At 45.6% G+C, this 22,333-nt stretch overlaps 1 protein-coding gene across 7 annotated transcripts in view; it reads right to left on the bottom strand.

Moving 5' to 3' along the window:
- Nucleotides 1–22,333, bottom strand: part of EPN1 (epsin 1) — a 42,492-nt gene that overhangs the window by 5,298 nt on the left and 14,861 nt on the right. For 2 of the 7 annotated variants that reach the window (XM_075277706.1, XM_075277710.1), the window contains exons 3-9: nucleotides 18,148–18,609; nucleotides 15,926–16,175; nucleotides 11,880–12,016; nucleotides 7,329–7,400; nucleotides 1,984–2,070; nucleotides 1,188–1,485; nucleotides 916–1,071 (exon numbers count right to left, since the gene is read on the bottom strand). In XM_075277706.1, the coding sequence (XP_075133807.1) occupies nucleotides 916–1,071; nucleotides 1,188–1,485; nucleotides 1,984–2,070; nucleotides 7,329–7,400; nucleotides 11,880–12,016; nucleotides 15,926–16,175; nucleotides 18,148–18,375 (1,228 nt within the window). In that variant the 5' untranslated portion in view covers nucleotides 18,376–18,609. The remainder of the gene's footprint in view (nucleotides 1–915; nucleotides 1,072–1,187; nucleotides 1,486–1,983; nucleotides 2,071–7,328; nucleotides 7,401–11,879; nucleotides 12,017–15,925; nucleotides 16,176–18,147; nucleotides 18,610–22,333) is intronic. The other 5 variants (XM_075277708.1, XM_075277711.1, XM_075277709.1 and 2 more) reach the window with 3 other exon arrangements.

The following is a 22,333-nucleotide window of genomic DNA, read 5'->3' as shown; positions in this document are numbered from 1 at the left end:
GGGGCCCTGTCATGGAGATAGGTTCCAGTCTCACCTCTGACCTGCACCAGGTATTTACAGTATCGGACTGGCCCAACAGAGGAGCAAAGGATCCTCCGCTGCAACCAGGTTCCAACACAATAATGGCCCAAAAGAAGACATCCAAATTAGAAGAGTACTACGGTGTATGTCCAATGTCTAAGACAGGATTAACCCTTTACACCATTCCTTGAAGCCCAGAATTCAGGACATGACTACCCCTCCCTCTCTTCTAGCTTTTCGCAAACAACAAACCAGCAAGAAGGCAGTCCACTCTATCATGGGGTCACATTGCCCCCTTATTACGGATGGGCCTGACTTATACGGATTTTGTATGAAAACTTTTCTTTTTTTTTTTGGGGGGGGGGGGGGGGGCAAACCTCTATTTAATATTCTGAAAGCCTGAGGCTGCACTACTGAGGGACTCTAATGTTTTTTGCTGGGTGCAGTGTGCTGTTATGGAGGCCTGATCACATACTGACTGTCTATCCTAGTGGGGGGTTCACACTGTTTTTTTGGAGCTGCCTTTGAGAAGTTTTCTGCCCCAACCCGCCTCCCATTCTTATCAATTGCAGGCAGTGAACGACGCTTTTTTTTTGTTTAACGAGTCAAATAATGAAGCGCCCGTGTCATCATGGCTTCAGTGACATCGGACTCTCCGCCTAAGCTACGCTGCACGGTCACATGCTTATCTACCCCTAATTTGAAGAGGCCGATCTGTGCGTGCAGATAAAGTACGGCGACTTGCGCTTTCTGCCGCGATTTCCACAGGCAAAATACTCCTCAGATTTTCCCGACGAGTATTTTGCAAAAAAAAAAAAAAAGCAGTGTGAACCCCGTCTTTGGATCCCTGACCTATCAGTATAAGTGCTAGGAATAATGAGCACAAAGACTTACCCACGGTCCCATTTGTACTAGGTTTAGAAGGAGACCCTCCCCAAGGATCGGAGAAGGTCGCTGCTGGAGCCCAAGGGTCTGTCGTCTGTTTAGCTGCTATAGAAGGACTTGAAGACCAAGGGTCAGGGCCCTGAGCGCCAACAGCACCTGCAGCACCTAAAATATAAAACCACAAGGAACTAAACTAAACCGGTATTCAGTAACCTAATACACTAGAAGAGGAGATAAAATCTGAAATAAGCCGAAGGGTCAACAAACAAATCTCAGCTCACCTCCTGGATTCCACGGGTCAGAAACTGCCTTGGCATCTACCGAAGAAACTGCTGGGGTCCCCGACCAGGGGTCACTGGGTGCACTGTTTGCCTGGACACCAGCACCCCATGGGTCTGTACTCGCTCCTGTGGCCACTGGTGGTCCTCCCCAGGGATCGGACACGGCGGACACTGCTGAAGTGTTGGCTGCTCCAGACCAGGGATCGGAGGAAGGTGCAGCAGAGGATCCCCAGGGGTCTGAGGCAGGTACAGCGGGGGCAGGGGAACTAAACACATCTGCTAAATCCATTAGGGAAGACTAATGGGAAACAAATTGATAATGGCCATGAGTAAAGAGCAGAAAGCAAAAACCGCGCAGGATATAAAGGCTTATACTGCTATGAAATAACAACAAGGAGCAATACTCACCTTCCTGGCTTGTCTGGCAGTCTCTGCTGGTCTGGCTGCCATGATGACCTCAATGTAGTTAACCTGTCATCGCTAGAGCCCGGTAAACAGAGATCAGTGGATGGCCAGGGAAGGCAAGTATAAGGCATCATGCACATGACCAGATATGCTCCATTATTTCTGGCTTGGTCCTAAAGCCCATGCACAGATTTCTAAAAGATATCGCCCTGTACATGGGGCTCTTGGAATTAATGGATCCGCATAACATTCCTTATTACAGATCTGTAATAGCAGACAACACGACCCAAAAATATGGCCATATGCATGGGGCCATACTCCTGTTATTTCATAGCATACTAAGCTGCCATACAACCCCTTTAACACGTCAGAAAGCAGAGATCTACTTCACCTCCTCCTGCTTAGATGGCGCTTCCTTCTTGCTTTCTTCAATGGCCATCTGAAGTCGGAGGTCGTCTCCTCTCCTGATCCGCTCCTCCTAGTCAGAAATGGTAATGATCAAGATCAGGAAATCATGGAAATGAAGGATCATATAGAGAATGGCAGAGGACTGGAGGCATCAGCCGCTTACGACATTCTCATCATTTCATTGTATTGTGATGTTCTCGAGAGTCTAGAGAATGCAGCAATCCTACGACACGAAAAACTGAGATTCTGGGATCTTCTGACACCGAACCATATCTTACCTCCAAGTAATAGAAAATACCAAAAGGGAAAGAAGCAATAAGGACTAGTTATATAGGCCAAGCTAACTACACTGGAATGATGCTGCCGATACTTCTAGGAAAGGGGTTGTCCTATAAAGTGTACCCCCAATTATAATACAACTTTTTATAAATGAATAGTACAGGTGAATATAAGAAATCTTGTAATATATATTATTTATCAAATCTGTTTCCTTCTCCAGTTACCGGGTGAGTTTTTTTTTTTTTTTATACAGAAGTCTATGGAGAGGGGAGGGGACAGGAGGAGGCTGCTGGAAAAGACAAATAATTACTGCATTGAATGAGCGAGAGCTCTTCAAACACTATGTTTCTACACCTGAACAGAATGAAGTAAATCTGTTAACCTTCCTTCTCCATAGACTTCTGTGTGAAGATAAGGCAAAGCAGCCTCATAAGTGGAGAAGGAAACAGATTTCTTTAATAAGATCTATTACAAAGTTTCTCATTTTCACCTGTACTATTCATTTATGGAGTGGTTTTATAGTTGGAGGTCCACTTTCTTGCTTGACTCCCCATAACTCAAGCTGGATCCTCAGGCGGTACAAGGTGGTGTAATGGTTCGGTGTCAGAAGTCTCATTTTTACCCAGTCTAAAGAACACCTCCAGGCCAGACTGGAAATGGAGCTTTATGTGTACTGTGAATAGGGCCATATAGTCTGCCCCCATGTTAAGGCAATCTGCCACATGAGTATTTTTAGTAGTACGCCCAGAACAGGCCAAGATGTTAAAGGGAGATCTTAGTCTAACCAAATACTAACATCGTTGGGTAAGCAACTAAAAATAAAAGGTAGTCTACCTATATGGCCATCCATAATGGAAGAAATGAAGGGAAAATCATATCCCATCTTATGTCAGGTCTGCAAGTGTCCACCGTGTGGCCTCCTCTCCCATCATGGTGACAGGTGTGGAGTACTCTTAAAGGGGTTGTCCTGGTTTAATTTTTTTTTATGGACTATCCTCAGGCTAGTCCATAAATATACAGTATATTCAATAGGGAGCTGACACCGAGCTCCAGATCAAATTGATGTATGGTGCCGCTTCTGACGCCCATCTGATGCACAATACAGGGTCAGAAGCAAAAACCTGCATCCGCTGTATAGCAGCTCAGCTCACACTGACTTCAATCAGAACAGATGGGTGTCGGCCCCGCACCAGTCGGCTATTTATAGTCCATCTTGAGGATAGGCCATAAAAAAATTAAAGGGATTATCTGGGTTTCTAACCTTGATCACCTATCACTCCGCACAGAGAACTAAGTGACCCTGAAGTCTTCCTTCTTTCGTCTCCTACTTTGCTGCTATGGACTCCCAGTATATTTTCTCAGCAGATGTGCATCTACGTCTGTAATATATTACTGTATCTGTATTACTATGCTGCTGTAACATACTGAAATTTCCCCACTGTGGGACTATTAAAGGATTATCTTATCCTTAGGGCGAGGGCCCAGCGCTGCCACATAGATTCCAATGGGATCTACTCCTATATACCTAGGACAGTATATTACATGCTATAACTCAACACACAGCTCTATAAACTAATGTAGGCAGATCTCGATAATGGGCGCTTACTGGGGCAGGATGAAATATTACATTTTCATTCTTGCCGGGAGCGTTCGGTGATGTCATTACCACGAGGTCGGTAAGATTTGCTGCTTTTACACTACAATGAATAGGAATCATCTGTAACAGACTGAATGACACGACTCCAAACTCTGGAAGAACTGACTTCTTAATGTCCAGAGTGATTGTGGATTCATGAGAGGAAATTGCAAAAAAATAAATGATAAAAATAAAAAATAATAAAAAAAATTGAAAAAAATTATATAAAAATAAAATACAAGTGGAAATGACACAAATTAAACTGTACATGACTTGTAGGACAGAGCAATGGGCAGCCATATTCTTGCCTACATTTATAGCTATAGTTATACATTTATGTGATATGCAGCTTTATATTTGGTGGGTACAGACTACTTGGGTACAATACACTACATGCCCATTGCTTTGTGCCAGGCAGACAGAAGGATGGGTAATGGTCACCAATAATGCATGCCAAACAGATGTGGGGTTAGTAATGGCGGGAATCATCAGATTGTGATCCAAGAAAAAAAATATATAAGAATGTCCTTAAAATGTTCTCCAAGAGTCGAGTTCAGCGGACTGAAGGAGTCACGATCATGCACATCCTATATCACCAACACACGTAGAGTCCTCGTACTGGACGGGAGCACTTCAAGAAACCTTAAGGGATTGTCCAGGAATAGCAAAAACATGGCTGCTTTCTTGCAAAAACAGTGCCACACCTATCGACAGGATGTGTGAGGTATTACAGCTCAGCTTTGATGACGTGGATGGGGACTGAGCTGCAATACCACATGCAACCTGTAGGGAGTGCTGTTTTAGAAAGAAACTAGCCGAGTTTGTCCAATCCTAGACAACCTCCTTTAGTGTCCCAGTGGTACAAGGGATAAATTCCTAGTTGGAGATGGAAGGCGCCCCCCTTGGACACGTCATGAAGGCTTCTTACCTGCCAATGGTAAGCACTGCATTGCGGTAGAATATACACTCACATACTTACCCCCTCATACAAGATCTTCCAGAATTAAGAAAACAAAATTTAAAAGCACAATTTCAAGATTACGTCAGTAAATCATGAAGAAAGGGAGAAGCAAAGAACATGATCACATGACCTGGAAATACTGCAGGAAACTAGGCATGCACTGATGTTAGTACGTAGGAAGAACCTGACCCTCGGCTCGCTGGAGAGAAGGTGTAAGACGCACACAAGTCAGAGAAGGTGCAAAGGGAGCCTTGTGAGGTGGTGTTAAAGGGACTTACCCCGTCTGACGCTGGGAGGTGGGGCCGAAACTGCCTTACTAGTGCAACAGCTTTCAAGACTGGCTGTACACCTTCAAAAGTTGTTGCACAGCTATTCCCTCTGAGCTCTCTATACACATGCACACTGGGCGAATGTCAGCTGAACTTGTAAATTTCAGTAGGACCAGCCGACCATCTAATGTATATAGTGGCAGTATATTGGAGGTGTCTAGCTGTAGCTTATTCCCCTCTACCTGATGAGAACACATGCATGCTCAGCCTAGCCAAGCAAGCAGATGTATAAGGCTAAGTTCACACGGAGTATTTTGAACCGGAACCTGGGGCAGCCTCCACCTCAGGTTCCAGTCCAAAATACGGGTAGCCGCGACTGAATGCCGGTGTACTGCACTGATACAGTCGCGCACTCTGCTCTGGATTAGGCCCAATGAATGAGTATAGTCACGAGGAGGGAGTGTCTTCAGGCGGAATCACGAGGCGAAACGGCCTGAAGAATGAGCATCTCGCTTCTTTTTCCGGGAGTCGGAACAAACAGTCTCCAGGAAAAAACACCTGACCGGCTGCCATTGATTTCACTGGGGGCCGTCATTTTGGTCAGGATTTTGAGGTGAATACGGCCTCAAAATCCTGGCCAAAAAACCCAGTGTGAACTTACCCTTTAAGAGTAAGAAGAAATAGCTGCTACCCAAGCAAGTGTTTAGCTCACATCTAAGGGGGGTTCTGGGACTTATCACTTGATGACCTATCCTCTGGATCGCGGTGGTCCGACACCTGGGACCCTCACGGGTCAGCTGATTGAATTGGCAGCACTGTTTGCACATCACAGGCCATCTGACGTCCTATGCATGGCACGCTCGCAACTCAATAGATGGCGCCGTGCCCGGTAAGTAGTGAAGAGGCCGCAGCCTTCACCTGAACACTGCAGCCTGATCGGTGCAGGAGCTAAGGATTGGTCATCTGTTATTAAGCCTGAACAACCCCTTGACACGACCTCCCAAAGGACCGGCATGTTAAAATTGAACATACCCAATCTTTGTGTGGCTCAAACATTTGCTTAGTGGCCTCAGACCTAACACGCATTAGATGGTCGGCAGGCCTGGTTTTAGACCGACGGTGTAAGGAGTAACCTCTGCAGGTGAGGCCTCAGTACCCAACGGTAGACTCTACCCAATAACTAGAGGTGGGAAAGTATTCTGGGTCTTCCTATATTTACCAGGTCATTTCCTAAGAAGGTTAGTCTATATGAAGGAGCAGACTGGGCCTTGTGTGATCCTACAAACCTGATACCTGCAGTAATGGCGTGAGGTGTGCGGGTGCAAACACGATAATCTGTCACAAGGCTTCAGATCTACGATCAGATCACAGAGGACAGAGGAATATGGCACGTGGCGTCCCGAGGGTGATAGACCCAAGAGACGTGAGGACTAGTGATGGTGTGAAGCGGCTACTAACCAGTATGGCTGGAACCGCTCCGGCAAGAAGAAGTATAAGGGCTAGTTCACACGTGGGCAAAGGGGAGGTTTTTGACAGCGGAATTCGCTTCAAAAACCTCTCCTTTAACATGGTGGTCTATGTAGACCACTAGCTTTTTTTTTCCTCCTAGCGTTTTCCGCCTGAAGAAGCGACATGACCTTTCTTCAGGCGGAAAACGCCTGAAGAATTGCATAGAAGTGAATGGGAGGCGAAAACCGCGCGGTAAAAAACCGCGCGGTTTTTTGCACACAAAACCGCGCGTTTTTTTGCAAAAAACCGCGCGGTTTTCGCCTGCAGTTTCTATAGCACATATAGGAAAAAAAAACCCTAGCGAAAACCGCTAGCGAAAACCGCGTCAAAAACCTCGTCAAAAACCGCGTGGAATGCAAAAAACAGCGTCAAAAAAACTCCTCGAGGTTTTTTACCTCGCACAAATAAGCTAGGCGGTTTTCACGTGTGAACTGACCCTTAGTCCTCCTTCCTTGCAAACTGAATGTGTGACTCTAACCTTAAAGGGTCTCTTCTCCATGTGTCACTCCAAGCAAGCAGAAGGAAGCAGAAGGGGTTAGTGGACATTAGTCGTCTCCCACTAGATTATATATGGCAGCAGAGAAAGCGGCAGGAGGAGTCTCGGAAGGGGCTGATTATTTGTTAAATAATTGCCATTGTCATTGGGGTTTGGTACAAAAACTGGTCGGCTCTACCTTGTCATGTTCCTCTTTGCTCAAGCTAAGTGCAAGCTGAAGCTGCAATTCCTCTTCGGACACGGGAGGGGGCTGGGAAAGAAAAACAAAATAAAAGCACACGACACCGGCAAGGTGGGAAAAGGGTAAAAAAAAAAAAAAACACAATGGAATGAAAGCAGATGAAGACAGGTGAGATAAAAGACCACGGACTGATACAGCACAGCTTCGGGGCCGCCATATTGAATGAAGCTGAGGATATGACGGCACCAAACTAAAACTAAAGGAACCAAATAAAAGAATATACAGATGTTTAAAGGGGCGGTGCCATTAAGGATACTTATCCCTATCCTAGTGTCAGATCGTGGGGGGTCCGACTGCCCCCATTACCTCCTCCTTAGGGCAAGAGGGGGCGGACACTGATGCCGAATCCACCTCAGAATCCGGCCCCTCACAATAGAGGTCTATGTAGACCGCTAGCTTCCTTTTTTTACGTGAGTGGTATGTTCCAGCTCATGGTAAAAAGAAGCGAGCTGCCCATTCTTCAGGCGGACCCCGCGAGTCAGCGCCGGTGTCCACCTCGCGACAGCACCCTCCGGACTAGGCCCATTCATTTGGGCCTACTCTGGAGTGAAAAGCCAAGAATGGCGCGGCAGGCGCATTTTGGTACTATTCCGATGCGTCTTCCCGCATCAGAATCAGGATCAAAATACGAGGCCTTAGGGAGTGCCAGTGCGCTTATGAGGCTGCGGGCGCTGCATGAGATGACAATCCCGACAGCCCCATAACAATGAATAGAGCGTCAGTCACACAAGCGCACTGGTGGACTATGGACCTCCTGTACTCCTACTCAACGGGGAACCCAGAGGTCGAATCCCCAGCGATCTGACACTGACCTCCTATCCCACAGCTAGGGAATAAGTGTCCTAAATAACACAACCCCCTATAATATAAAAGGACAATAAAACAAATCAGCAAAACAGGCACATGCTGGTAATGGTAGATAAGGAGGAGGGGGATGGGGGACGTTCCCTTATCCAGTCCAGAACAGGAATTGTAAGTTTGCTCCTTTCCTCGGGGCATGACCACTACCAAAAACGTCCAGCTTATAGAGGAGCGGCCGTCATACAACATCAACGTTATATGGACGCGAGACCTTCACCTGGAGCTACCGTATGGTAACCATCTGCAGAAAACCCCAACACAGAAGAAATACAGATTTAATGAAGAGAATGATTTCAGCTGGGGTTTAGTGTAAGGCAATGTTCACATGTGGGGGAGTGTACATTGTGTGGTGCAGATTTCACCCCTTTAACGTATAGGAGTGACCCTACTAGGAATCTGTAGCGAAATCTGCATGTAACACATATCGATTATGCTGAAGGATCGCTGTGAAGCAATGGGATCACATAAGGACATGCCCAATGTTTGGTAGATAACATCTGAATATGTGAGACCTGAAATACAGGAAAGGCAAGATGGCCGACCGGCAGGAAGGACGGCAACTACTCGGCTCCTTAATTCTATGACCATAGGCCACAAGTGCCTGCGCCTCCATATACTAAGGATTCAGTAGGGCATTTATAGAACTGCGAACCAAGCAACCTCTCCCGGCATGTCTGAGGACTGTTCCCTTATAATTCTAGGGTTATGTTGTTCCTCAGTTAATCCTATTGTCAACTAGGTGGAACTATTCCTTGTTCACAGGGTGTCCCTACATAGTCTGCAGTCTCAGACTGTGTAGGGAGATCGGATGAGAGACGGATGAGAGACGGATGAGAGACGGATGAGAGACGGATGAGAGACGGATGAGAGACGGATGAGAGACGGATGAGAGACGGATGAGAGACGGATGAGAGACGGATGAGAGACGGATGAGAGACGGATGAGAGACGGATGAGAGACGGATGAGAGACGGATGAGAGACGGATGAGAGACGGATGAGAGACGGATGAGAGACGGATGAGAGACGGATGAGAGACGGATGAGAGACGGATGAGAGACGGATGAGAGACGGATGAGAGACGTAGATACACACACACATACATATAAGTGATAAGTCACTTATACATTTCTCTTTTTAATGTTCTCTTAATACATATTTTTAGGAGGAATAACGTAGGAACAGCAGCAGTCTTTTCATACATTTACCACAGAATTGTCAGGAGAGGTGACCGGTCCAATTGCAGTAGCACTTTATTAAGACACCAAGGTAGGTAGGAGAGAAAAGTGCGGTGGGTTTCAACCCCAAGGGTCAAAAGCATTTTCCTAATAGGTTTTTATGAAATATTCTGCGATTTCTCTCCTACAGTGCGGGCTGCTCGGTCTCCTGCTCAGTGATATCCGTCAGACCCTTCTCTTATCTCTCTATTCTCCTAAGGACTCATAAACATGCATGCTGAAATCTTATCAGTATAAATGAATGTTTACGATCCCTAAGGCTCGATTCACACTAGCGTTGGCGTCTCCGCAGAACCCACTTAAAAATGGCAAGGAAGACTTCTCTCGGGGAAACCTGGTGGACCCCATTTATAGTCTATGTGGTCCTCAGGTTTCCATGCTTTTTTAAGCAGTCCAGGTTTTCGTCTTTCCAGTCCCCATACAGACCCAAACAGCAGAAACCCGAATACTAATGTGAAGCTAAAATAAAAGGGCTCAGGAATGGGTGTAAGAAAGGAGGCCAATAAAAAGGGCTTGAGCAACGTGCACTGTACGAGTAAAAACGGTTGTGAATTTTTCAAGACAAACCTATTAGAAAAAGGGTTTTTTTTTTAACCCATAAAAGATGTCCTAACCTAAGAGAAGTCATCACCTAATAAGAGGAACAGTGATCCAATTCTAAAGGACTTGCCTCAATCTTATAGGCCCTCAATAACTATTAGTATTAGATGGGGTGGGGGTCTGACTCGTGGTAGCCTTACCTATTAGTGTGGGGGTCTGACTTGTGGTAGCCTTACTTATTAGAAGGTGTGGGGGTCTGATTTGTGGTAGCCTTACCTATTAGATAGATAGTGTGGGGGTCTGACTCGTGGTAGCCTTACCTATTAGATGGTGTGGGGGTCTGACTCGTGGTAGCCTTACCTATTAGATGGTGTGGGGGTCTGACTCGTGGTAGCCTTACCTATTAGATAGTGTGGGGGTCTGACTCGTGGTAGCCTTACCTATTAGATGGTGTGGGGGTCTGACTTGTGGTAGCCTTACCTATTAGAAGGTGTGGGGGTCTGATTTGTGGTAGCCTTACCTATTAGATGGTGTGGGGTCTGACTTGTGGTAGCCTTACCTATTAGATGGTGTGGGGGTCTGACTCGTGGTAGCCTTACCTATTAGATGGTGTGGGGGTCTGACTCGTGGTAGCCTTACCTATTAGATAGTGTGAGGGGTCTGGCTTGTGGTAGCCTTACCTATTAGATAGTGTGGGGGTCTGACTCGTGGTAGCCTTACCTATTAGATGGTGTGGGGGGTCTGGCTTGTGGTAGCCTTACCTATTAGATAGTGTGGGGGTCTGACTTGTGGTAGCCTTACCTATTAGATAGTGTGGGGGTCTGACTCGTGGTAGCCTTACCTATTAGATGGTGTGGGGGTCTGACTCGTGGTAGCCTTACCTATTAGATAGTGTGGGGGTCTGACTCGTGGTAGCCTTACCTATTAGATAGTGTGGGGGGTCTGACTCGTGGTAGCCTTACCTATTAGATAGTGTGAGGGGTCTGACTTGTGGTAGCCTTACCTATTAGATAGTGTGGGGGGTCTGGCTTGTGGTAGCCTTACCTATTAGATAGTGTGGGGTCTGGCTTGTGGTAGCCTTACCTATTAGATAGTGTGGGGGGTCTGACTTGTGGTAGCCTTACCTATTAGATAGTGTGGGGGTCTGACTTGTGGTAGCCTTACCTATTAGATAGTGTGGGGGTCTGACTTGTGGTAGCCTTACCTATTAGATAGTGTGGGGTCTTCTCATGGTACCTTTATGTATTAGCCAATTCAAGGTCTATGGTGAACATGTGGCTTCCGTGTCACAGGGCCATACATGTTGTAGTGTCTGTGCCTTGTACCGTGTCTCTCTGCAGTCAGTCCCATTCGGGTGAATAGGACTGACCTGTAATACCAGGTACAGCCACTACTGAATACATGGCGCTGTGCCTGGTGGCAGTGGGCGGAGTCAGACTGCCGCGAATCCAATTCTGACAACCCATGCCTAGTACAGGCCCTTATTAACATTTTACCTTTTCCAGGTCACCTATAATACTTATACTCCATACTAAAACCACATCACAGGTCAGATTACATGCTGATGGGCTGCTGTGGCTTCACCTTGCAGAACTTTTTCTGGACCAACAAGTTACTATCCCTATCCATAATCTGCTAATAAAAAAAAACACCAAAAATAAAACAAAAAAAAGAAAAAAAGAAAAAAGAAAAAGTGGTCTCCAAAGCATTTACACGGCAGACATTTCCAGACTCGTGCCTTGGATGGGACACCTGGATACAGGATCTTGGTTCTCTGCTGGATGTATACAGTGAGATTTAATGACATATCACAGAACGATACCCCAAGAGCCCCCCCTGGTGTGGATTTACCTTTGCTCTTACCTGCTCCGCTTCTTCTTTGCTCATGGCCAGAGCGAGCTGGAGCTGAAGCTCTTCCTCCCCGCTGCTCTGTGGCCAGGCCTGCTCGGCTTCTGTCGCTGGGTTCAGTGTGGAGGAGGCGGACGAGGCTGCAAACATTTTTAGGAAAAGAGTCATTTGGATGGTGAGAACATTCTGTAAGCACAGGGCATTGTGGTGTACGGTACCCCGAGGATGGTCGTGGAGGGAACATGTCTCCTGGTGGAGAGAGTCTCTGCAAGAGTGTGGAGGCTTAAAGGGGTGGTCCAGGATCTGAAGGTAATGGATAGTGATGGCCTATCCACCGGACAATAACCTCATACTGATCAGATGTTTCTGCTATCGTAAGCAGTATACCAGGTAGTCCTGCTCCTATTCAAGTGTATGGAAGCAAGGTTGCAATTCCAGGCGCCACCACTAGAGTGTACAGACCAGAAGATGTATACAGTGCATGGAGCTCCGTACACTATAATGGAGGCGCCTGGAAAAAACATAGTAAAGCATGCGTCATCCCTGTGACAAATATGGTGCAGGTTTAGACTGACTGGAGTAAGCTCACACTGTGTGTGTGATATGTGTGATAGATAGATATATATATATATATACATATACACATACACACATATATATATATATATACACATACACACATATATATATATATATACACACACACATATATATATATATATATATATATATATATATATATATATATATATACACACACACATATATATATATATACACACACTAATATATATAGTAAGGTTTGTATATGTCAGTAATATCAGTAACGCCAATAACAGAAGATCAGAAGTAACATGCATGACAGTCACACATCCACATACAGCAGAATTCCTAGAATACATGCTAAAGGGTGAAGGTGAGGCCAAAAGGGATTCCTGTTAATATTTACTACACGGGCACTGTTAATGGCTTTTACGTTGCCAAGCATGATAAGAGCAAGAAAACTTTCCACCCAGGACTCACATACAGCACAGTCGTGGTATATGGGGCTGTACGTGATATGTACCGCTATACGCTGCCTCTGTGTGGTGCTCTATTCCATTAGTCTGGGTGTTGCATCTGTAATATGGCCAGGTCATGGCTGTCTGAAATCAGTCGTAACCCCTCAAAGGGCAAGTGTCGCCAAAAAATGACCTATTGTTTAAATTACATTTTGCTATAAAATTTATTTTTGGATATATATAACAATCTTGCAATTCCAGCTCTTGCCACTAAGCCTAAAGTAGCTTATGACTTCCTGGAGATGGACCAGGGTCCAGAGACACAAAGGTCTGGGGCAGACCCTATTGACTTGTATGAGAAAGACACTCTATGACCTTGGCAGAGGTCATTATGTATAGAGGGGTGTATATAAGCTGTGAAATCCTCTATTGTCTTATCTACACATACATGATCGCTGTGACCAGATCAAACCTGTATGTTGGATAATAAAGAAAAAATTAGAAGCAGGACAGTCAGCCATGTGAAGGAGTTTCACATACTCTACACCAGCAGGAAATTATTAGTGAAGACTATTTGGAAAATTCCTTAATTTTTAGGCACATTCCCATCACGAATAGAACTGGATTAAAAACAATAATATATGAAGAACTGTGTGTAAATATATGATACCATTCAAGTATATGCTGTCCAGGGTTGACTTCTGTATAATTCAGCAGCACTATTCTACACACACACACCTCTTTCTAGCGAATGTGGGTGGTAAACCAAGGCCTAAACACAAGGACAAGGAAACCATTATTCTTGTACTTAGCCCTAATGAGATGCAAGTGGTAGCACCAAATGTTTACTTTGTGGAGATGGCCATAAGGTAGGGCTTAAAATAGCTCAAGTGGGAAATTTTATCGCCATCTGTGCACCACGGAGTGACGTAGCCGGGCTTGAGATGAAAGTGTCTAACAAGATATTTATGTGGAGAAACTACTTGCGGAGTCCTGATGTGGATGAAGATTATTTGGGAGAGAACGTGTAACGCTAGAAATTCATTTTCTACAAGATGGCTGCCCATTTCTAAAGCCTGAGCTGCCAAAAACTGAAGTGCCTTGTTATCATACAGAACCTGGAAGAGGCGTCTACGCCGTCTAATGTCTTAAATAGGAAACATTCCCTTTATCCCGTAAGACGTAAGGACCATTTTGGGCTGGAAAACCAAGGAGGATTTTTTGGTTTTTTATTTTTCCCTTTGGTTCTGATTTTTATTTTTTTTATTTTTATTCTATATAACCAAGAGGCTGTTTTTTTTGTTTTGTTTTTTTGCTTGCAAGACAGCTGGAATTTTATCTAGGACTTTTTTTTATCCATAAGCACTAAGACGTTATTGGAATTTTTTTTTTTTGTGGCAATTTGTGAGCCATTTTCTGATGGCGTACATTGATCACAATTGATGCTATGTATGTATTGCACATGGTTGTAATGGTACCAAATATGTTTAGGTTTGTTGGGGACATATATATGTATATATATTTTTTTATTATTTTTTTTTATTTATTTAATTATTTTTTTTTTACATACCTTTTCATTCAATTATTTTATTTTTCAATATTTTTTTTTATTCACTTTACTTTTCATAACTTTATTCATTTATTCCATTTTGCACTAAAGTTTATTGTAAAAATGAGCATTGGAATTTTTTTTGTTTTTTTACATTATACATCACTTTTGGTTTTATTCAATAATTTTAGTCTAATAACTTATTACTTTTTTTTACATAATTTTATTCATTTTATTTTATAATATATTTATTATAAGAGCGAGTATGTTTTTCCCCACTTTCTACATAACATTTTTTTTCTTTTAATTTTTAATCTCAAATTGTGATTTTTTTTATTTTTTTATTTAGTTCCCCCCACTCCTGATTATAAAGAACCTACAAACATCTATGTGTCACTACATTCGCCTTTGCTCTAACAGACAAGTATGTCCTGACAGGAAATCTTCTCAGACAACAATAGACTCCTTCGATAAAACCGGGACGGTCTGACCAAACCAGCTAAGGACCTTGATGGCAGAGTCTTCCTGTGACACGAACAAAGGGATTCCCCATTAGTGTCTCTGCCACAGTCAGCACTGATCGCAGTATTTAAAGGGATTCTACCATTAAAAACCTTTTTTTTTTCTCGTTGACACGATGGAATAGCCTTAAGAAAGACTATTCTTCTCCTACCTTTAGAGGTCTTCTCTGCCCCGCCGTTCGCTTAAAATCCTATTTTTTGCCAGTATGCAAATGAGTTCTCTAACAGCACTGGGGGGCGTCCCCAATGCTGCGAAAGAACTCTCCAGCACTACCTCCATCTTCTTCATGCGTCTTCTTCCGGGGGCTGGCTTCAAACTTCTAGGCCTAGGGCAAAGCTGACTGTGCATGCCCGCCGGCCACAAGAAAATTGGCTGCTTACAATATTGCATAAGCGGCCATTTTCTTGTGGCTGGCGGGCATGCGCAGTTGGCTTTGCCCTAGAAGTTTGAAGCCAGCCCCCGGAAGAAGACCCCGTTCCTGAAGAAGATGGAGGCGGCACTGGAGAGTTCTCTCACAGTATTGGGGACGCCCCCAGTGCTGCGAAAGAACTCATTTGCATACCTGTGAAAAACGGGATTTTAACCGAAGAGCAGGGCGAAGACGATATCTAAAGGCAAAAGAAGAATAGCCTTTCTTAAGGCTATTCCTACGTTTCAACAAGAGAAAAAAAGTTCAGTGGTAGAATCCCTTTAAAGGGTTAAAAAAAAAAAAAAAAAAAGTCTCCCATTCACGTGACGAGAGTCTGCTCCAGATCATGGAGTCTATGGGAAAAAAAAAGAAGTCACACAATGTTTAGGCTTAGTGGTAAGAATTGGAATTGCAAGATTTTTTAGGATTTTTCCCCATTGCACGTGAATACTTGTGTGCCCTCGTGATGAGCAGCAGGACTACGGTCGCCCCGATGCGACTTCTCTACGTCTCCCTTTATCAGGCTGTTACATACGTTTAAGACAAGCCCCGATCCATGAGTACGTACATGTAGATGTTTGTGCTAGCTTTTCCTTCGTCTTCAGGGCATGTGCTCTTTCTTCCTTCAGCCGTTCATCGTCCTTCAGTAGAGACACCAGCTGTTTCGCCTTTTCTCGGACATTCACGCCTTGGTCTTTGCCATCTCTGTCCACATACTGGAAATCCTTCAGTGTCTGTATGGCATAGATGTTCTCTTTGCACTGCTGCGCTACCCGCTCGGAGCCGGTTTTTATTAGATACTCCATTAGAGTCATAGCCTGCAAAACGAGAAAATAAATTCAGTTTTTAGAGAGATTCTTCATACGCAAGCATCAATATCCCCAGAGCAGGATCACGGTTTTACCACGAAAGTCGTACCTGCATGTCTATCCCTTCTTCTGGACCATTAGAGGACCAGACGACGAGAAGAAAGGAGACGATTGGCTCAGTTCTATGATGGACCCAGAGGAACCCCATTGACTATAAGCTGAAACTTTAAGGTGACCAAGTCGGCCTTGCAGGCCAGCCCCATTTACTAGCATGGGACTGAGCTGCAAACAGGTCACGTGATGAACGAATATGATTTCACCCGGCAGAATCGCTCAACCAAGTGCTGTTGCTGCTCTGAGCAGCTGATCTGCGTAGGTCCCAGGTGGACATGCACATTAATATACACTGTGTACACCAGGTGGCACCATAAATGTCAATGTTTCTCCGGATCACTTCTATGTTCACTTGTTACGATACTTCATGGGGGGAGGGGGGGCAAGCCTTCAAGCCATTTCTGATAAATGAGACGAGTACTTTTTCCTCTGACGAGCTTTCCGGGTAAGGATTTTTGCTGCTCTAGTATGCAGTGATCTCCCACACACACACAGTGCGCCATTTCTCAGCTTACCTCTAGATACCATCTACATCCTGCTAATATCTTGTACTGATCGTATTTTACTCTCGACTCAGAATCCCGTCAGTTGCTCGTGGAATCAGTCGGCGCGGCGTTGACAGGCACAACCACAGCAGCTGAGATGGTGATTCAGTGGATTCTGTGTTTTTTATACAAGTCTGACTATTACAGGATGTCTGTACAGCGACTTACACCGTATCACTGTATCTCAGCTATTTTATCATCTGGCTACGCCCTACATGTTTGTACCTCTATGGCGGTATAGTCAGTAGATTTCCTCCCTGCACGTGTGGTTTACTTTTCCAGCACCCTAGGTTATGAGAAAGTGTATTTAGGTCACTGACTGGGAGGGACCGGACGAGACACCCTGTGTAAGGTCCATCGACATACACTTGAATAGAGCGCTCCTCCGGTTACACCATCATACACAGTCCAGTCATATTAATGTGACCACTGCCTACTTTTGACGTCAATGTTAAATAACCAATCGCAGAAGGCACGTGTCATCAGCCATCTGGGTGCACTCATCATTGTGGAAGGCACGATGGATCACCACCAGTATGCATCTATCCTTGTGGACCATGTTCACCCCTACATGCGAATTGTTTTTCCTCAGGATGATGGCATCTACCAGCAGGACAATGTGACGTGTCTTAAAGCTCGCAGTGTACGTGCGTGGTTCGAGGAGCACCAGGATGAGTTTACCGTACTCCCTTGGCCAGCAAATTCCCTGGACTTGAACCCAATCAAGAATCTGTGAGACCACCTCAATCGGGGTGTTGGCACCATGGATGCTCAACCGCGTAACGTAGCGCAGCTGGCCACAGCACTGGAGTCGGCATGGCTCAACATCCCAGTGATATCATCACAACATCCCCTCTCTTCCTGCACGTCTCGCAGCGGTCCGCTCTGCCAAAGGTGGCTATTCTGGATTTTGACAGGTGGTCACATTAATGTGACTGGACTGTGTATCCTGACACAAGGCTGCAACGTACAAGAGCAGCGGTGCCGCCGATCTGCAGCACATTGCAATGGCAAACATCTTACATTACTGAAGAGCATGTCCCGACTGGATATATAGTGGCGCCTCTCTACTGTACAGTGTGGTACTACATTTCCATAGTCCGTTATAGGGGTTTCCTTGCCCCAAATTCATTTTGAAAGTGTCAAAACGGAAGTAGCAGAGGATCGCGGAATATGACCTCCTTTATTTTGTTAACCCATTCTAATCCATATACACTCCCCCCCCCCCCCCCCACCATAAAAATGCCTTTATCTGCAACAACCAAAACCAAATCAAGTGTACGGCCCCCGGATCTATACCCCGAGCCCCGCAATGGACTTACTTTATAGACGTGTCTCCAGTTTTTCCCGTGGTCATTTAGTCGCTTCCATATCATACTCATAATTTCGGAGAACGCCACCACATTGTAGGTGAGATCTGCGATTTCGGACATGAGAGAGCTCGATGGGCCCCATGGATCGTTTGACGTAGCTTCCCTTACTTTGATTTCAGCTTCGGAATAATTGTGGACAATGTTTTTCATCTGGCGGCGGAGCGAGGAGGTAGACATGATGGTTGAGTTACTGACCGGTGACTACAACGAATACGGTTCGGTTTTACTAGTTAGAGAGAAACTTTCCGTCTGCAGATTGTCTACAGCAACAACGAAGGGCCTGCGGCGATAGATCAAGTGTTTCGGGGCATCCACGAGAAATATCACCTCCGTTATCCAGCAGGCTAAGATGTCCTGATATAGTTTCCAATACTGATGACTTTTGGCATGGTGAAAGGACTAAAGCCACATCTGGAAGGAAACGGAGAAAACAGATCAGTATGTGAGAGAAACCGTATACACAAGAGCAATAACATGCCGTCATCTATAAGATATAGATATATAGCTGCTGCACAGACACTATACACGTCAACTATGTATAACCGGGGAGACGTAAGGACCCAGATACAGTACAAAGGCAAATACAATTTGGATTCTCCTCGGGCAGAAACTGCAGCCACAAAAAAAATGGCCGCTTACACCAGCTTACTGTGTAAGCAGCCATTTTCTTGTGGCCTGGGGATGCACAGTCAGCTCTGCCTGAGGCCCAAGGCCTAGAAGATTGAAACCCAGGACGGAAGAAGACGCAGGGAGAGCCTGTTCTGGAAGAAGATGGAGGCGGCGCTGGAGAGTTCTCTCGCAGCATTGGGGACGCCCAGAGTGCTGTTTGAGCGCTGGGTACCGCCCCCAATGCTGCAAGAGAACTCATTTACATACTGAAGAAAACCTGGATTTCTACCGAACGGCGGTGCGGAGAAGACATCTAAAGGTAGGAGAAGAATAGGATAGGATCCCTTTAAGGCCTATCTCCAGGATAAGCCGTGAACACCCCATTCGTGGGATGGGGAGGTGCCCCCAGACCAATCCACTTCTGGCTGCATCTCCATAAGCCAGTGTATACAGGGTCGGACTGGGATGTCTAGGGCCCACCAGTGGAATTGTTTCTAGGGGCCCACCGCCAGGACCCTGCAGATCAGCGGTACCGAGACAGGGCGGTTAAAGGTAATAACATGTTGGGAGCCATGCTACTCAGGCACTATACCATGTGCACTACATATACCTACTGCTACAGCCTGTATGGCAAGTGAACAGCATGGCTCCTAGAAATGTTACCATTACCCGTAGCTGAAGTGTCCTGGAAAAGCTGATCTGCAGAGGTCCTGGCTGTTGTATCATCGCAGATGTAATATTGATGGCCTATCCTAAGGACAGACCATCAATATTAGAAAGATGTCCAGGAATTGGAGCAACTCGTGGTGGGAGGGAGGTGTAAAATAAAAAAACAAATAAATAAAAAAAGAATACTCATCTGTCCTTAGCGGTTAAACGGTTTTGCGGCGGAGAGCATAAAACGCACACCGCCGCACCCGGTCTGACAGCTTTCTGTCTTCTACATGCAGAAGACGGAAAGCTGAGAATGGACTGCCGAACGCTAGTGTGAACCTAGCGTCAGGCTAAAGCCCCATGTAGCAAGACAAAGCAAAAAGCGCTGCGGGAAAAACCCCGGCGGCAACACATCAGTTTTTCCTGCAGCGCTTATTGCAGAAACTCCGCAGAGGTTTCCTCTGAGGACTTTGTTTCCTTTAGGGTAAGTTCACGCGGGGATTTTTGGTCAGGATTTTGAGGCCGTATCTGCCTCAAAATCCTGACCAAAAAGACGGCTCCCATTGAAATCAATGGGAGCCGGTCAGTTCTTTTTTTCCGGGAGCCGGTTTGTTCCAGCTCCCGGAAAAAGAAGCGTGGTGCTCATTCTTCAGGTCGTTTCGCCTCGCGATTCAGCCTGAAGACACTCCCTCCTCCCATCTAGGCCCATTTATTGGGCCTAATCTGGAGCAGAGTGCGTGACTGGATGCCGGTGCATCCAGTCGCGGCTACCCGATTTTTGGTCCGGAACCTGAGGCGGCCTCTGCCTCAGGTTCCGGACCAAAAAACCCCGTGTGAACTTAGCCTTATACCTATAGTGAAACTGCAGGTGTTTCTGTAGATATAAGTGACATGCTGCAATTTCCAAAACCGCAACAGTTTTGGAAATTGCAGTGTGTCCGCCGTGTGTGTTTTTCTGCAATGTGTGGATGGGATTGCACTCACTATATACCTACACACTCAGGCCTGGTTCACATCTGCGTTCAGTAATCCATTCGGGGAGTCCGCATGGGGACCCTCCCAAACAGACTACCGAACGCATTAGCAAGTGGTGTGCAGTGAAAGCACACATAGACTATAATGGGGTCCATGTGCTTTCTGTGCGGTGTCTGCATACAACATGCGGACAGAAAAGTACTTTACAATCTACTTTCCTGTCCACATGACTCATGCGGACACCGTGTGGAAAGCACACGGACCCCATTATAGTCTATGGGGTCCGCGTACTTTCACTGCACACCGCTTGCTAATGCGTTTGGTAATCCGTTCGGGGGGAAGGGGGAGGGGGTTCCCATGCAGACTCCCCAAACAGATCACCGAACGCAGATGTGAACCAGGCCTTAAACATATACCATATATACTCACACATATACAATACAATATACACATACAATACTATAGCACATATACATTTATATACATTCATATACCATATAAGTCATATATATACTTGTATGAATACTATATATACACACACACACATATATATACATACACATTATTATAGCATACAGTATATACTCACACATACCTGTATACAAACATACAGTACTCACACAGTATACAAGACACATACTTTACACAAATGTACATACATACATATTAAACATACAGATTTTACAAAGAGTTTACTCACCTATTCCAGCAGCAGTCGGCTCCTGTCCTCCCCACACGCTGCGATGTAACAGGACTCAGTGTGAGGAGGAGGGGGGAGGGGGAGGAAGTGCGTGCGGGCAGCAGGGGAGACCTCACAGGAGAGCAGCTGCAGGTAAGTGAAGGGAGAGGCCATTAGCTGAGGCTGAAGAAAGACACGTTGTCCTCCGATGTGTACTTCTTCAGCATCAGCTAATGGGGGCCCCTGTGTGTGGAGGCAGATGCATTGGCCAGGTGCCCGGTTGGGGCCCCTGGCCATCCCGATCGGGCCCCGACCAATGCATCTGCATTGGTAAAAATCAAAACTTTAAGTCAGGGCTCGGGGGCCCACCGGGGGATTCCCCGGTACACCGGTGGGCCAGTCCGAGCCTGAGTGTATAGGACGGAGGTCTGTACAGCTGATCGGTCCCAGGACCTCCCCTCACCCCTGCACTGATGAGGTATTCATGGCCATAAATAGCTTAAGCCCAGACAGCCCCTTTAAGACACGCTAAACAGCCACAAATCAGCTGATTGAAACCACAGGTCATGTGACAGTCATACAGCCTGTTCACACCTCAGTCCCATTCAAGTGAATGGGGCTGAGCTGCAATTTCAAGCATATCCACTGCATAAATGTATGATGCAGTTCCTGATTTTGTGTGAAGAGGCAGCATCTCCAAATATTGTAGCCTGTGCGAGGCAGAGGGTCCATGTGTCAGACCTCCAACGGATGGCCCACCCTAAGGACCATCACCCTTCTATGTAATAAGTTTGGCCATCTTTATCCAGAGCAGGCTCCATGCAGACAAGGAGAACTGAATTTGAGGGATTTGAGCTCTGAAGTCTGCAGAACTGTAAATGCAGCTCGGTGCTTAGACACATTCTGTAACTTGGGACCACAACAAGATTAGTAATGGATTACAGAACTTGCTATGTACCTTTAATGCTATGGGTAACCTTCTAAATGTTGTATAAGAGTCTGAGAAGGCCGGTACGAGGCCTACTTGACATGTAACGTGAACCGCAGTGTAAACAGTGACCAAACCCCTAATGTAGCCGCAAGTCAGAACACAATACACCAGACGGGCAGACGCTCCCACAACAACACAAACATAAAGGAACATTTCACTTTCATTATGACCGACGGCATCTCGTTTGGTTAGATCACGCTCTGACTTAACACTACCCTTGAGGCTGA

Source organism: Leptodactylus fuscus, chromosome 6 (assembly GCF_031893055.1).
Source record: "Leptodactylus fuscus isolate aLepFus1 chromosome 6, aLepFus1.hap2, whole genome shotgun sequence".
Classification (NCBI taxonomy): Eukaryota; Metazoa; Chordata; class Amphibia; order Anura; family Leptodactylidae; genus Leptodactylus; species Leptodactylus fuscus.
The sequence above is the reverse complement of the archived record's forward strand: the minus strand, read 5'-3'. Positions and strand labels throughout refer to the sequence as shown.